The following is a 15,182-nucleotide window of genomic DNA, read 5'->3' on the forward strand; positions in this document are numbered from 1 at the left end:
TTCAAGATCATTGTTGTTTCTCTCAAATTTTTCCCTTGATACAATCAGCTCAACTTTAATTTATCTCCCTTTTATACTAATCTTATTTACTTTTGACTTGGAGAGTTGTAATCCATTTGTTTGAAATTTAACAGACCAATTAGAGGCGTGACATGTAACGCGACAATCACATGTGATTGAAAATTTCTTTTTTTTTTTTTAAAAAATCATTGTTTTCTCCAAAAAAAAAAATTTAAATTTTTTTTCGAGTTTTTTTTTTTAAATTTAGCATGTCAAATTGAATAAAAAAATTCAAATTTTTTTTTTAAATTTCAATTTTTTTTTCAATCGCATGTGATTGGATTTGACATGCAGAATCTCATGTGATTTATTGCATGTCAAATCCAATCACATGTGATTGAAAAAAATAAAAAAAAATTTTAGAAAAAAAAGTTTTTACTTTTTTTTTCAATTGATTGTCGCGTCACATGTCTCAATCTCATTGATCCCTTAAATCTGAAATTAAAAGTTGAATTTAGTTGAATATTACTGTCGACTCGGAATAAAAAAATAATAATAATTCTATTTATATTTATATTTATATTTAAATTTATACTTTTCTTTAAAAAAAACCCTCAATACAGTGCAAGGGGTCCAATTATCAACGAGGGTTTAAACTTTATTCCCAATTACTCCGTACATCATTTCATTTTTTTCTCTACTAAAACCCTCGTATTGCACTTGACTACTGTTAATTTCACCAAACAACCACCACGGACGGCTGTTACCGGCGCCGGGAAAAAACACTAATCGTACAATTACAATGGTGAAGATTACATTAGGTTGCGAACCAGTCGTCGGATCATTAACACCGTCTAAAAAGAGAGAGTATAGAGTTACTAATAGGTTACAAGAAGGAAAGCGTCCGATATACGCTGTCGTTTTCAATTTCATTGATTCTCGTTATTACAACGTCTTCGCCACCGTCGGTGGTAATCGCGTAAGATTCTACAATCCTATATTATTGAGATTGAAAATTATGTGATTAATTAGGGTTTTGATGTGTTGTGTTTTTGTAGACATTGTTTATCATTTAGAATATTTAAATAAAAAATTAGTTGGCAAGGTAACATTTTTCATTAGTTTTTAAAAAATATAAAAATGTAATTTTGAATACAGAGCAGTTTATAAAATTTCAAAAACAATTCAAGTGTTGAGATTTGGTGGTAAATAGGTAAGTCAAGGTTAGTGATTGTTAAGAGTCAAACTTGTAATGTCGAAGTTTAAACACGCAAATGTATTCATAATATAACCTTGTGTTGTAGCTCATGTGGTAGTGGTCTGCCTATCTTAGCGAGAGGTCAGGAGTTCGACTCCCGCGGGGTGCAGCATTGCACACAAGGTTGCCCCTTTACCCTTGAATTCCACCCTAGGGCGACTCCCGCAAATCGCGTTGTGGGGGTAGTGGGGAGGGGGTTTTACCGCCCATTCCCTCGGATTGGGCCGTGTTTCCTTCTGGGAAAGTTGTGGGCGGGAGATGAACGCGTGGGTGGTTAAGTCCCCCTGGGTGATCCCGTAATGCTGTTCAAGAAAAAAAAATGTATTCATAATATGCTCGTATATTATAAGTTTTAACATAATATGAGTTAAAGCAAAACCATTTTATTGGTTGTATATGCCAATAATAGTTGTTTAAATATGTAGTGTTTCTTCTGCATTCTTTATGTAATTAATTTGAGATTTCATATTTGTAGGTTACTGTATACCAATGTCTTGAAGGTGGTGTCATTGCTGTACTGCAGTCTTACATTGACGAAGATGTAAGAAACAAAAATTCATTTGATACCGAACAATTTATAAATACAGGCATATATGAACAAATTTCTGGATTTCGAACGTAGATCAGAAGGACGAGTCATTTTACACTGTGAGCTGGGCATGCGGTGCTGACGGGACACCATTGCTAGTAGCTGGTGGAATCAATGGTATAATTCGTGTCATTGATGCTGGCAATGAAAAGATACACAAGGTTAACATTTTTCGGCATAGATATTTTGCAATGATTCGGTAGCAAAGGACTGCATTTTGATAATTTAACAAGTGCATCGCAGAAATTAGTGGTGGCTATTTTACCCATTTTATATGATTGTCACTTATGTATGATCTCTAGCGGGTCAACTGGGTTGAAAATTAATTAGCTTGAAATATATGGGTCAATCAAATGCAAATGGGTGACCGAATAGCATAAAACCTCATAATTCATTAAATCTAAATACTTTTGTTGTTGTTAAATATTTAATCATATACGGCAAACTAATTATTTGTGAAAGTTCATTAAATTTGAACAAGTGCAAGTTCTACCTGACCCGGCCATTTTGAACCTTACAAATATGATTATGCATATACGAGTTCTAGCAGTAATATACTTATAACCAACCGATGGCATCTCTTAGTTATTAGCTTTATGGATATGTATTGTTTCTCTATACGTAGTCATATAATGATAGTAATTTATTGCAGAGTCTTGTTGGTCATGGGGATTCAGTAAATGAAATTAGAACACAAACGCTGAAACCTTCACTTGTGCTGTCTGCAAGTAAAGTAAGTGCTATGCCTAAAATTTATATTTTTGGCCCCTTGAAAAATATTTTGATTGATGCCTATTTAGAACTGACACATTTGAGTTTGAATAGGATGAATCCGTTCGCTTATGGAATGTTCAAAATGGAATATGCATTTTGATTTTTGCTGGAGCTGGTGGTCACCGCAATGAAGTCTTAAGTGTGGTCAGTGTTGACTTTAGGGAGGCCTATTAATAATTTATTGGCAAACTCAATTTGCTTACTTATGAATGGGTGGATTAAGGTTATGTTTTATCTCTAAAGATGAAAAAGAAAAAACCAAATAAAAGGGAAAGGAGTCTATCATGTTAAAATTTCTGAAACTCTAAGGTGGAATACATATTGCATAAAACTTTTAATTGCTATCTCCATAGTGATTATCATTGACTAACCTACATCACTAATATTGTAACTCCAAATATATGTATAAAATAATAAATGCTGGGCAGCAACAGTTTCAGGTCAACCTAACCCAATCTGTTTTAATTAGTACCAAGTTTACCGCTTTTACTTGAACGTGTTACCCTGCACGCCCATTTTTTACTCCTTTTTTCGAATTACATTTAATGCTTTCAAGTCCTATTAAATTTTACTACTAAGGAGCTAAAATTGGGTTCATGGTTGTTTCAGGATTTCCATCCTTCAGATATATATCGTATTGCTAGTTGTGGTATGGATAACACTGTAAAGATCTGGTCAATGAGAGGTACAATATGCTTCTAAGTTCTAATATTCACTCGCTAGCGATTTCTTCAAATCTCATGGCTTTACAAGGTGTTATTTTCATTGATTGTTTAAATGTTACTAGGAGAAAAAACGTTGATAACTTTTGTAACTTGTGAACATTGATACATGTAAGGAAAAACATAAAAATTGTGGTATGAAGTAAAAATGGTGTATTTAAATTGTTAATTGTCTTTTCATACTGTTATTGAGCTCTTTTTAGAGTTTTGGACATACGTTGAGAAATCTTTTACATGGGAGGGACTTCCTTCACAGTTTCCAACAAAATATGTGCAGTTTCCGGTCAGAATCCTCTTTAAATTTTATCAATGTAATTGTTTTTCTTTTTATTTTCAGTTGGGCATTTGTTATAGTTCTCATTTGACTCAACTAATTCAGGTGTTAATTGCGTCAATCCATACAAATTATGTCGACTGCAATAGGTGGCTTGGTGATTTCATACTATCCAAGGTGCTTTAACTAACTGATCACTGCTGAAATTCGTAAGCAGTTTGTTTCTTAATAAAATCTATGTTTATGTCACTTCTTCAGAGCGTTGATAGTGAATTCATATTGTGGGAGCCAAAGATGAAAGATCAATCTCCAGGAGAGGTTTGATATATCTCTTCATTAGTTTATTTTAAAATGTAAATTGACATAACTGTTATAATAAATATTGAAAGGGACATGCTATTTTACCTCATTTTCTGTTTCGAAAATAGCCTAGATTGTTCGACAATAAATAAATGTTTCAAAAGATGAATTTTTTTTTTTTGTTTCAGGGCACAGTAGATATCCTTCAGAAATATCCTGTTCCTGAATGTGACATCTGGTTTATAAAGCTTTCCTGCGATTTCCATTATAATGCAGCAGCTGTAGGTATGACACATTACTTATTACATATATTTATTGTTTGATATCTTTGGGTTAAAAACACTTTGGTATAATTATGATGATGCTGATGATATAATGGGAATTGTAGGTAACAGGGAAGGAAAAATTTTTGTATGGGAGTTGCAGACAAGTCCCCCTTCTCTTATTGCACGGTTTGGTTACTTTTCAAGGCCTTTTCGTTATCTTTGTGTGAAACCTATTTATATATTGATTTGATTGCACATTTCATTGTTGTCAGGTTATCTCATATTCAGTCCAAATCTCCTATCAGGCAAACTGCTATGTCATTTGATGGAAGGTACTAACTTGTGACAATCTACCTTGTTTACGCTAGACGTGGCAAACTGCTATGATTGTCTAATTTGTTATTTATATTTTAGCTTTATTAATAATTAGCTTGTTATACAAGATTGTATAAACTCTGCTGTTAAAATGATATTTTAAAACTAAATCACTCTAGCTAGGGTAAATATATAGCAGTTCGACCCGTCAACTAATTCAATCTCTTCCCTTTTAGTTTAATGTTTAAAGTTAAATGTGTTTGACCACTGGATATTTTTTTTTTTTTTTGTTTTACCTTTATACATTCAACGTAAATCCAAATTGACCCTATTCAAGTGAGCCTGTCCTAAATGTCTTCTAGTCGATGTTAGTATGCTTGTCCAATTTATTAATTTATATTTGTTTCAGCACAATACTTAGTTGCTGTGAAGATGGCACAATTTGGCGATGGGATACAGTGGCAACCGCATCAGCTTGATCTAAAATATAGGTCATGTATGTACCTCGTATAGCACTCCATCAAACAAAGTTGGTGATATTATTTATTTATGTAATTTTACTGTGGTTAAACATTTTCAATTTGGTTTAAGCACTACTAGACTTGAAGCTACTCTGGATGCATTTTAACATACAGTAAAATTTCCTCTTTTTATAGGGGATATGCATTAATAATAGTACAAGGACTTGTACAGCCGGATGTTTGTTGCTTGTCCTTTTTCACTTTCTGGATACCTTGGCTTTATATCTGTGTGTCATCGGTTGATGAATTTATACAGAAACGAGCTACATGTGTAGTGAAGTTGTGTTTTAGTTATGAATGATGATTGATTGATCTCTGTACCTGAACTGATTTGGGGGAAAGATAATCTGTATGGGTTCATTTGGACCTTGGAGACATGCACGGGGTTATGTATAGGGTGTGCAAGACTTGGTCTTTCTGAATTTAACAACAAACTAGATTCGGAGGCCCGCGCGTTGCAGCGGTTCTCAACGTTTTCGTCATAACGTTTTTGCAAAAACGTGATTTGACAAAACATTTGTTGTATGCATTTAGCATTTTAAAGTTAACGTCGTAATGGTACTTTGAATTAGATTTAGCGTTGATTATTTACTCATTTATCCCCACAATAAATTTATAGACATGAGAACAAAATATATGAAAAATGAAAGGATAAAATAGAAAAATAAGAAGTAAAAGGGACAAAAATAAGGATTCCCCTTTTTGGTTTTATTCCTTTATTTATACTCCGTAATATTGCAGTATTTTTCGATTTAAAAGAGTTGGAAGATGCAACGGTCAACCGCATTCCGTATTTGGTAGCCACATGATTTGGTCAACAATTACTTTACTACTCTGTCTTACCCCTTTACTCTCTCGGTCTCTCATCTTTCTTTTTTCTTTCTACCTACTACAACACCTGTTTGATGATAAAATCGGCCAAACCGCCTTCTTTTTTGGCAAAACATCCATCTCTATTTTTTCCTCACATCAGGTGGTGATTTCTATAGGTGATTCAGTTGGTGTCGTCGTTGTTTCGACTTTTATCCGCCAATTTCGGTAGGTTAATCTAACGTTTTAAAAAATAGTTATATGTCGGTTAGATGAACAGGGGAAAGAAGGAAGTGAGAGAAAGTTGTATATTTTTGTTACTGCGGGATGGTTAACAGTCAGTTAATTAAACGGTTAAAATGCTTGTTCTTTGTTTACATTGAACGTTAACTTCCCTAGATACCCTGTAACAATTATCCCACATCCATTAATGACATTGTCAGATGTCGTGGGCCATTCTGTCGACTACGACCATCCAAGCGATCTAACGACTCCTACATTGCCACTATCTTTTTCTTTTCAAGTCAACCGCTATATACCACCTATGTTTTTTTACTTTATTTTTTTTAAACACAACTTGCAATATTAACTATCGACTAATATAACATACAAATTTATAATTTATCATTTAGTTAATGACTCATTTTAATACGGAGTATTAAGTATTAGTCTATATATTAGTCTACATATCTATAAATCTATACACTCCATTAAAATTTAAATTCTAATATGTATATGTACTACCAAAGAAACAATTGATTATTTGTAATTGGCGGAGTAGATATAAACACATGTTGGTCCTACCAAAAGTAAGAAACTCCTGAAAATAATTTTATTTATATGACTACCAATGTCTACAATTAAATTACTGAGTACTACTAATATTTTTCTTCTCTCTCATCTTCAGATTTTAAAACCTAAAGCTCTCAACTCTCTCTCTCTCCTTCCCAACTTCCACCGCTACCTAACACCACCATATCGTCGCCGCCGTTCACCAAGACACCGCTCTGAATCAACAACAAAAGTCTTACTCTATACGGATCTGAAGTTTGTCGACCTTTACCTCCAAACCGCCACCTATCACCTCCAAATCCCCGCCAACATAACATATCTAAACCGTCTCCCCATTATCACCACGTCGCTCTTTCCTTTTCAGGTCAAAAAGCCCTCTTGACGGTGGTCACGCAGCCTCACGGTGGTGACTGGTCGTGTTGGTGGCTCGACTCCGTCGTCTCTTTTTTTTGTGTGATATCAAGGTAAACCCATATGTACAAATCGTGTAACATCTGTTTTTTATTTTTTTATTTTTTTATTTTTATTTTGGATATAGTGGATAGCGGATGATGATTGCTGAGAGTGTTTGCTGGTAATTTTTGTGTTTAGATTTGGTGGTGGTTGGAAGCGGTTGACGATGAAGGCTGCAGACGGTTGCTTGATGCTGGTGGTGGCAGTGGTTGTTGGTGGTGGTAATTAATAAGTTTTCCTTTTTTTTTTTTTTTTTTTTTTTTTTTTTGCAATTTATGGGGTGTAAAAACACAAAAGTGTCAATTTTGGTGTATGATCTTTTTTATTGAATTTGTTTCATTTTTTTTTTTGTATAGGGTGTAAAAAGACAAAAATACCCCTGTCGGTTACTGTTATACTGTAGCTACTGTTATACTGTAGCAATCTTGATGATGTGGCGGGATATAATTGGCCGGTCTTGTTTTAGTATATAGTATAATATACCAAGGGTCCAGAGTCTTCTTCTCCCAAAAAAAAAAAAAAAGTTGCTGCTACAGGTGAACAGTAGATTTTAGGGCATGAAAAGTTACGCAAATTAAGGGTCCAGAGTCTTCTTGTCCCAAAAAAAAAAAAAAAAAAAAAAAAGGTTGCTGCTACAGGTGGACAGTAGATTTTATGGCAGGAAAAGTTACGCAAATTAGTATATTGTATAATATAATAGAGGTTGCAACTATAAACCTTCGAATAAAATTTCAATGGTGAATGAAACTAGGGTATTTTTAGGTGCTCTAATTATAAAACGTGTTCTTTAACAATATTTTGAAATGCTTTGCTCAAAGATGCATCAAAACTTTCCACAAATTCGTCAATGTTTTACAAAATCTCTTACCATAAGCAAAACTCAGCTCATGAACCACATTCGAATATATTTGCCACTGGTGAGTCTTTAGGACAATGCACAAAGATATCAAAAAACTTTTGTTTAATGTGAAGGTTGTGAAATAGGCATGGCCGGGTAACAGGTCAAAACCGATTGAAGGCAAGACAGGTATGTAACATCCCGCCTCTTTCCGTTTACTTTTTCGTTTAACTATTTAAATCCCGTTATATGTTTATAACATCTCCCGTTAATACGCGTTTTAAAAATATCTCGTTTAGGTAATTCACGCACCCGCAACCGAACTTGAGGGACTAGTTTCGCCATAGTGCCAAAGAGGTGACTAGCATTTGACTAGTCAACCCCTTCCTCCCACCTTTTTCATTTCATTTCTCTTTTTCTTTACTACTTTCCAATTTTCTCTCAAACTCCATATCAAAGAATCATCATCTAAATCCAAGCTAGCGGGTGTCTTGCAAAACAAATTACATATTTGGAATCCTTGCAACTTCTCCTTCGATTTCATACCGACTTCATCAAGTTTGGGTAACTTTCTAAAATCACTAGATTTTTGTGTTCTTGATATTTTGAACTTATAAAGTTGTTAATTAGTGTCTATGGCTCAAGTCTAACATGAATATATGATTTATATGCTCGATTTCATTATTTGAAGTAACTAGCTTGAGTATGAACTTTGGTGTGTTTGATTTGGTGATTTGGTTGTTTTAATGTTGTTAAATGTTATAAATGCATGCATTAAATGTATTCCTAGTATCACTAGCTTCAATTTGATGTATAGTTGCTTGAGAAAACTCCATAAACTTGATTAGTGATTTTGGTGAAATTGGGTTAGGGTTTGATAAGCTTGAAATGAATATTTGATGCATTGAATGCTATGAATTATTGTTAGTAAGTAGTTAGTTATATTGTATGCTCAATTACCTACAAAACGGCATGTTGTATGTATGTATTAAATGCCCAAATCATAAATGTGCACTTATCAAATTTGAGTATTAAATGTGTGCATTAATTGATCATTTACTTTGGAAAGTCGATTGTTACAAATAACGTTTTTGGTTGGTGAAATGTATTTAGTTGTGTTCTTTGTCAAATTACCTTTCTAACGATATAAGATGCGAGTTCTAAGCATTAGCGGTTTGCGAGTTATTCTTGAAAGTGTTTGGAATTGAGACTTGGAAATTTGAGACTGACCAGGTACCAGCTCCCGTGTATTGTCGCGGCGCGACAATCCTGGGTCGCGGCGCGGCCTAAGCCGTGGTCAGGTTCTGACCTCCTTGGTCAAATTATGAAAAATGTTTGGCACCCTATGGACCTCCGATTCACATGAGACTTGTTCTAACATGTTTATATATGAATAAAAACCTCAGAAAAATAGTTCTGGACCCGACCCGAACGTGTTGACTTTTTCGTTGACTTTGACCGACCAAAGTTTGACTTTTTGTCAAACTTAACCAAATGATTATGCAACCTTCCTAACTTGTTTCTACACTTGTATCTTGCATGAAATTTGACAATTTGATTTCACATGCTACATAATCGAGTCGTAACGAGCCATAGGACTAATTGAACATCTTTGACCTATCGTGTTTACCGTTATTGATACGACCTACTGGTTTAGGTCAAGACTAGCACTATTCTTCGCACACGTTACTTTGTGAAGTACTTTTCATACGTGCACTCAAGGTGAGATCATAGTCCCATCTTTCAAACAACTTTTATGCTTTAAACTATGGGATGAGAAACATATACGTATCATACTTTTATACATTGAACACAAGTACGAAAACGAACATTCCACGTACGGGTTTGAACGAAAATCCTCAATTCAATTATCATTAGTTACACTTGCAGGGTGTAAACGTGAACTTATATTATGTGATCACATGGGCTTGACGAGCCTCATTCGGACGGTTCGCTACCGTTAGCGGATGAAATATAAATTCGGGTCTAGTGTATGTTCTAACACTACGCAAAGGGTGCAAAACAGTTAAGTTTGATAATTGGGTGCCCGCGAAACAAATAACAACTTTGGAATGCAAATGATTTTTATAATCATATTATATTAAATCTTGTGGTTCAAATGCAACGTTTACTAAAACACCTATGATTTCACCAACGTTTTCGTTGACAGTTTTCTATATGTTTTCTCAGGTCCTTGAAAGCTATTTGATACATGCTTCCGCACTCTTTTTGATACTTGCTTGGATGTCGAGTATACATGCATAGTTGGAGCGTCTTTTGACTACTTTAAATTGTGTCGCATAGGTTTCATTCGTACGCTAAACTTGTAATGTAACTAGTCTTTTGAACTACATTTGTAAACTTGAAACATCCTTTTACTTATGAAATGAATGCGACATATTTTGGTCAAACGTCATAATAAAGACTTATGACCACGCAACGGGACCGAAGTAGTCGGCGCCGTCAAACATGATTTGGTCGGGTCGCTACAGATGGTATCAGAGCGTTGGTTGTAGGGATTTAAAGTTCATTGGTGTCAACCCCGAGTCATAGGGTACATTAGTGAGTCTAGACTACAACCGACATATAGACTTGAAGTAGGAATTACTTGACTACTTGTGCATTATACTCGAACTCGTCTATCATATCTAATTTTTATTCAATCTTAATCTCACGTTACTTGATTCAATTGACGCGCCACCTTGACTATATGAATTAGTGTCGAATGCACATATGAATTAGGGTAATATAATTTCCGGGATTATATTACGGTGACTCATATGAACATTCCGAAATTATGACATAAAGAATTTAAGGCGAGTCAAGGAAAATTTCTATCCTTATTCCATATCATGGTTAGTATTATTAAGAATACTAATCAACGGTATTCTTGTGTTTTGAAGGAACAATGCCTCCTCGTCGTGTGCCACGCCATGAGACTCCCGAACAAGCACTACAACGAATGATAGCCACCGCCGTGGAAGCGGCCATGGCCGATCACTCCTCCAACAATAACAACAACCACAACAACAATCAAGGGGCCGGTAACTCAAGTGAAGGGTGCTCCTACAAAGCCTTCATGGGGTGCAAACCTCACACTTTTGATGGAACCGGGGGACCGGTTGTGCTCACTCGATGGTTCGAACAAACGGAAGCCGTTTTTAGCATAAGCGGTTGTCGGGACCAAGATAAAGTCAAATATTCCACCCACACCTTTGCCGGTATCGCCCTCACGTGGTGGAACACGCATGTACAATCGGTGGGTACCGATGAAGCTCACGCCCTCTCTTGGGCCAATTTGAGAGAGAGTATGATCGTCGAATTTTTCCCTCGTGAAGAAACCCGAAAGCTCGAACAAGAGCTAAGAACTTTAAAGGCAGTCGAAACGATCTCAAGGCCTACAATCAACGATACGCCGAGCTATCCTTGATGTGTCCCAACCTCGTGAACCCCGAATCTCAAAGGGTTGAACTCTATATGGATGGTCTTCCAAAGAGCATCAAACAAGGAGTGATGTCATCCAAACCCGCTAACCTACAACAAGCATTGAACATGGCCCGCCAATTGATCGAAAAGGTTGACAAAATCGTAGTTCCGGCACCTGAGGCCGAGGATAAATCGGGCGGCAACAAAAGAAAATGGGAAGCCCCCCAATCAAGCAACAACTACAACAACAACTTCACCAAAAAGCCTTTCACCTCCGACGCCAAGAAAAGTTATGGCGGAAATAAACCCTTTTGCAACAAATGCCACAAACACCACTATGGTGAATGTAGCAATCTATTTTGCCATCGGTGCCAAAGGGGTGGTCATGTGGCCAACGATTGTAGAAGTGCCGCCCCCGTCGCTCAAAAGGTGCCCAATGCACCAAAACCGGGTACTTGTTATGAATGTGGCCAAACGGGTCATTTTAGAAATGCGTGTCCGAAGAAGAAAGCCAACACCAACACGCGCGGACGAGCTTTCAACATCAACACCGAGGAAGCCCGAGATGACAATGAATTAGTGATGTTTTAGCAGAGTAGTATATAAAATAGCTTATATTTTTACAGAAAATACTATTAAATACGATACAATTTTACACAAGATATTTATTTATTTATAGAATGGATATACTTAAACCTTGCTACAACACTTATAGGCAGTGTACCTAATCGTAAAGTAGTGTAGTTTTTAGTAAGTCCGGTTCGTTCCACAGGGAAATCTTTAAACAAAGCTTAACGCTATATTAGTTTACTTTTATAAAAATACAAATATATATATAAGTAATATTATTATTATAAAGGGGGGTTTTTACCGTTTAATGACCGGTTTGTCGATTTTAAAACTTTAGTCGCAGTTAAAACCAAATGTAAAATATTAAAAATAAATACAAGACTTAAATTAAAGCGTAAAGTAAATAACGATAATGAAATTGCGAATAATAAAAGTGCGATAAAATAAACTTGCGATAATTAAAAAGTACGATAATTAAAAGTGCAATTAAATACAATAACAATAAAAATGCGATAATTAGAAGTGCAATTAAATATAAAATAAAGGAAATTAAATATGAAATAAAAGAATTATGCTTATTTAAACTTCCATAATCATGATGTTTGACGTGTTGATTTTAGTTTTATGCCCATGGGTTAATTGTCCTTTGTCCTGGATTATTTAATATGTCCGTCTGGTTTTTGTCCATAACAGTCCATCAGTCATAAATATAAAGTGCGAGTGTCCTCGTCAAATTATCCTTATACCCGAAGTTAAATATTCCAACTAATTGGGGACTTAAACTGTAACAAGATTTTAATACTTTGTTTAATAATTACACCAGGATGTCGACTGAGTGTAACCCAAGATTTTAATATTTTGTTATCAATTATACCAAGTGTCCTTGTACATAATTTCACCCCTGTTTTAATTATTCTAGTGGCTATTAATCCATTCCCGTGTCCGGTTAAATGAACGATTATTCGTACATATAAATACCCCGCCCATCGTGTCCGATTGAGTGTATATGGTAATTTATAGGGACGCCCAATTGTAAATCTTTATATTAACATTAACAAACTATCATTTAGTTAAACAAATATAAAGCCCATTAATAGCCCATAGTCTAATTTCTACAAGTGTCGTTCTTTTGTCCAAACCCCAATTATGGTACAACGCCCAATTACCCAATTTTAGTAATTAGCCCAACATCGTGATTACTTCGGATTAAATAAGCATAATAATAACTTAGCTACGAGACATTAATGTAAAAAGGTTGAACATAACTTACAATGATTAAAAATAGCGTAGCGTTACACGGACAGAATTTCGACTTACACCCTTACAATATTCGCTAACATACCCTTATTATTAGAATTATAATTAAAATTAAAATTAAAATATAAATTATAAATATATATTTTACGTATATATGGAGAGAAGAGAAAGATAGATGATTTGTGGTGCACCAAAGCTCGATTTTTATAGGCATGTGGGCTGGAACTGGGCCTCATGCGATCGTATGGATTTATGCCTTCCAGGCCATGCGATCGCATGGCCAGCTGGGGAGGCTCATATTTGGTTGTTTTCTTCTGCCGACGGTTTTATAAATAATATAATATATTAAATAATTATAAGAATTATTTAAATATTATATTATATTTATGTGCATAGTTGACTTGTAATTTTTAGTCCGTTGCGTCGAGCGTTGAGTGTTGACTCTGGTCCCGGTTCCGGATTTTCGAACGTACTTGCGTACAATTTAATATCTTGTACTTTATGTTTTGAACCTTGTACTCTTGTAATTTTGAGACGTTTCTTATCAATAATTTGAACCTCTTGGATTGTATTTTGTACTTTTGAGCTTTTTGGTCGTTTGCGTCTTCAATTCGTCGAATCTGTCTTTTGTCTTCACCTTTTATTATTTAAACGAATATCACTTGTAAATAGAACAATTGCAACTAAAAGCTTGTCTTTCTTGAGGAATAATGCTATGAAATATATGTTCGTTTTTAGCATTATCAAATATTCCCACACTTGAGCGTTGCTTGTCCTCAAGCAATACCGTCTTGAAATACTAGAATCACTTCTTTATTCTTCACACTTTGTACATCAGTGATTTCTATACGGCGGTATAAACAATGATAGTAACGATAGAACCATGGTTAAAGGTGGGTGTGTCATCCACAGTTGCCTCGGGTTTAGGTCAACGACACTTGCAATCAAATAGCCGATTTACTTTTGGTTTCCAAAGCAAAGTGCACATTTGAAAGGCGGTTTACAGTCCCACATTGTAGTGACCCGAACTTTTCCATGTTTATATATATTAATTGAGATTGATATTTACATGATTAAATATTTCCAACATGTTAAGCAATCAAACTTGTTAAGACTTGATTAATTGAAATATGTTTCATATAGACAATTGACCACCCAAGTTGACCGGTGATTCACGAACGTTAAAACTTGTAAAAACTATATGATGACATATATATGGATATATATATAGTTAACATGATACTATGATAAGTAAACATATCATTAAGTATATTAACAATGAACTACATATGTAAAAATAAGACTACTAACTTAATGATTTTTAAACGAGACATATATGTAACGATTATCGTTGTAAAGACATTTAATGTATATATATCATATTAAGAGATATTCATACATGATAATATCATGATAATATAATAATTTAAAATCTCATTTGATATTATAAACATTGGGTTAACAACATTTAACAAGATCGTTAACCTAAAGGTTTCAAAACAACACTTACATGTAACGACTAACGATGACTTAACGACTCAGTTAAAATGTATATACATGTAGTGTTTTAATATGTATTTATACACTTTTGAAAGACTTCAATACACTTATCAAAATAGTTCTACTTAACAAAAATGCTTACAATTACATCCTCGTTCAGTTTCATCAACAATTCTACTCGTATGCACCCGTATTCGTACTCGTACAATACACAGCTTTTAGATGTATGTACTATTGGTATATACACTCCAATGATCAGCTCTTAGCAGCCCATGTGAGTCACCTAACACATGTGGGAACCATCATTTGGCAACTAGCATGAAATATCTCATAAAATTACAAAAATATGAGTAATCATTCATGACTTATTTACATGAAAACAAAATTACATATCCTTTATATCTAATCCATACACCAACGACCAAAAACACCTACAAACACTTTCATTCTTCAATTTTGTTCATCTAATTGATCTCTCTCAAGTTCTATCTTCAAGTTCTAAGTGTTCTTCATAAAT

The 15,182-nt window shown here is 34.6% G+C and overlaps 1 protein-coding gene across 3 annotated transcripts; it reads left to right on the forward strand.

The window, feature by feature from the left end:
* Positions 1-634: 634 nt before the first annotated feature.
* On the forward strand, positions 635-5,447 carry LOC139885986 (polycomb group protein FIE1). 3 transcript variants are annotated; one of them, XR_011772201.1, is made up of 14 exons: positions 635-979; positions 1,734-1,799; positions 1,886-2,008; positions 2,500-2,580; positions 2,673-2,765; positions 3,231-3,306; positions 3,547-3,626; positions 3,723-3,794; positions 3,876-3,935; positions 4,106-4,202; positions 4,306-4,369; positions 4,456-4,515; positions 4,908-5,027; positions 5,155-5,447. XR_011772201.1 is itself a non-coding variant. In XM_071869733.1 (14 exons), the coding sequence occupies exons 1-13, from the start codon at positions 803-805 to the stop codon at positions 4,975-4,977; spliced, it is 1,119 nt and encodes a 372-aa protein (XP_071725834.1). In that variant the 5' UTR covers positions 635-802; the 3' UTR covers positions 4,978-4,994; positions 5,155-5,447. The 3 variants fall into 3 exon arrangements, 2 of the variants coding, with proteins under 2 accessions (XP_071725834.1, XP_071725833.1); XM_071869733.1 differs by having other exon boundaries at positions 4,908-4,994; XM_071869732.1 differs by lacking the exon at positions 5,155-5,447 and having other exon boundaries at positions 636-979; positions 4,908-5,136.
* The last annotated feature ends 9,735 nt before the right edge of the window (positions 5,448-15,182 follow it).

Source organism: Rutidosis leptorrhynchoides, chromosome 1, assembly GCF_046630445.1.
Source record: "Rutidosis leptorrhynchoides isolate AG116_Rl617_1_P2 chromosome 1, CSIRO_AGI_Rlap_v1, whole genome shotgun sequence".
Taxonomy (NCBI): domain Eukaryota; kingdom Viridiplantae; phylum Streptophyta; class Magnoliopsida; order Asterales; family Asteraceae; genus Rutidosis; species Rutidosis leptorrhynchoides.

Excerpts from the sequence above, each read along its gene's own strand:
- LOC139885986 (XM_071869733.1), top strand. The coding sequence starts at position 803 with ATGGTGAAGATTACATTAGGTTGCGAACCAGTCGTCGGATCATTAACA. Across the intron at positions 3,795-3,875 it reads GTGATTTCATACTATCCAAG|AGCGTTGATAGTGAATTCAT; the intron begins GTGCTTTAACTA and ends TCACTTCTTCAG. Across the intron at positions 4,370-4,455 it reads CCCCCTTCTCTTATTGCACG|GTTATCTCATATTCAGTCCA; the intron begins GTTTGGTTACTT and ends CATTGTTGTCAG.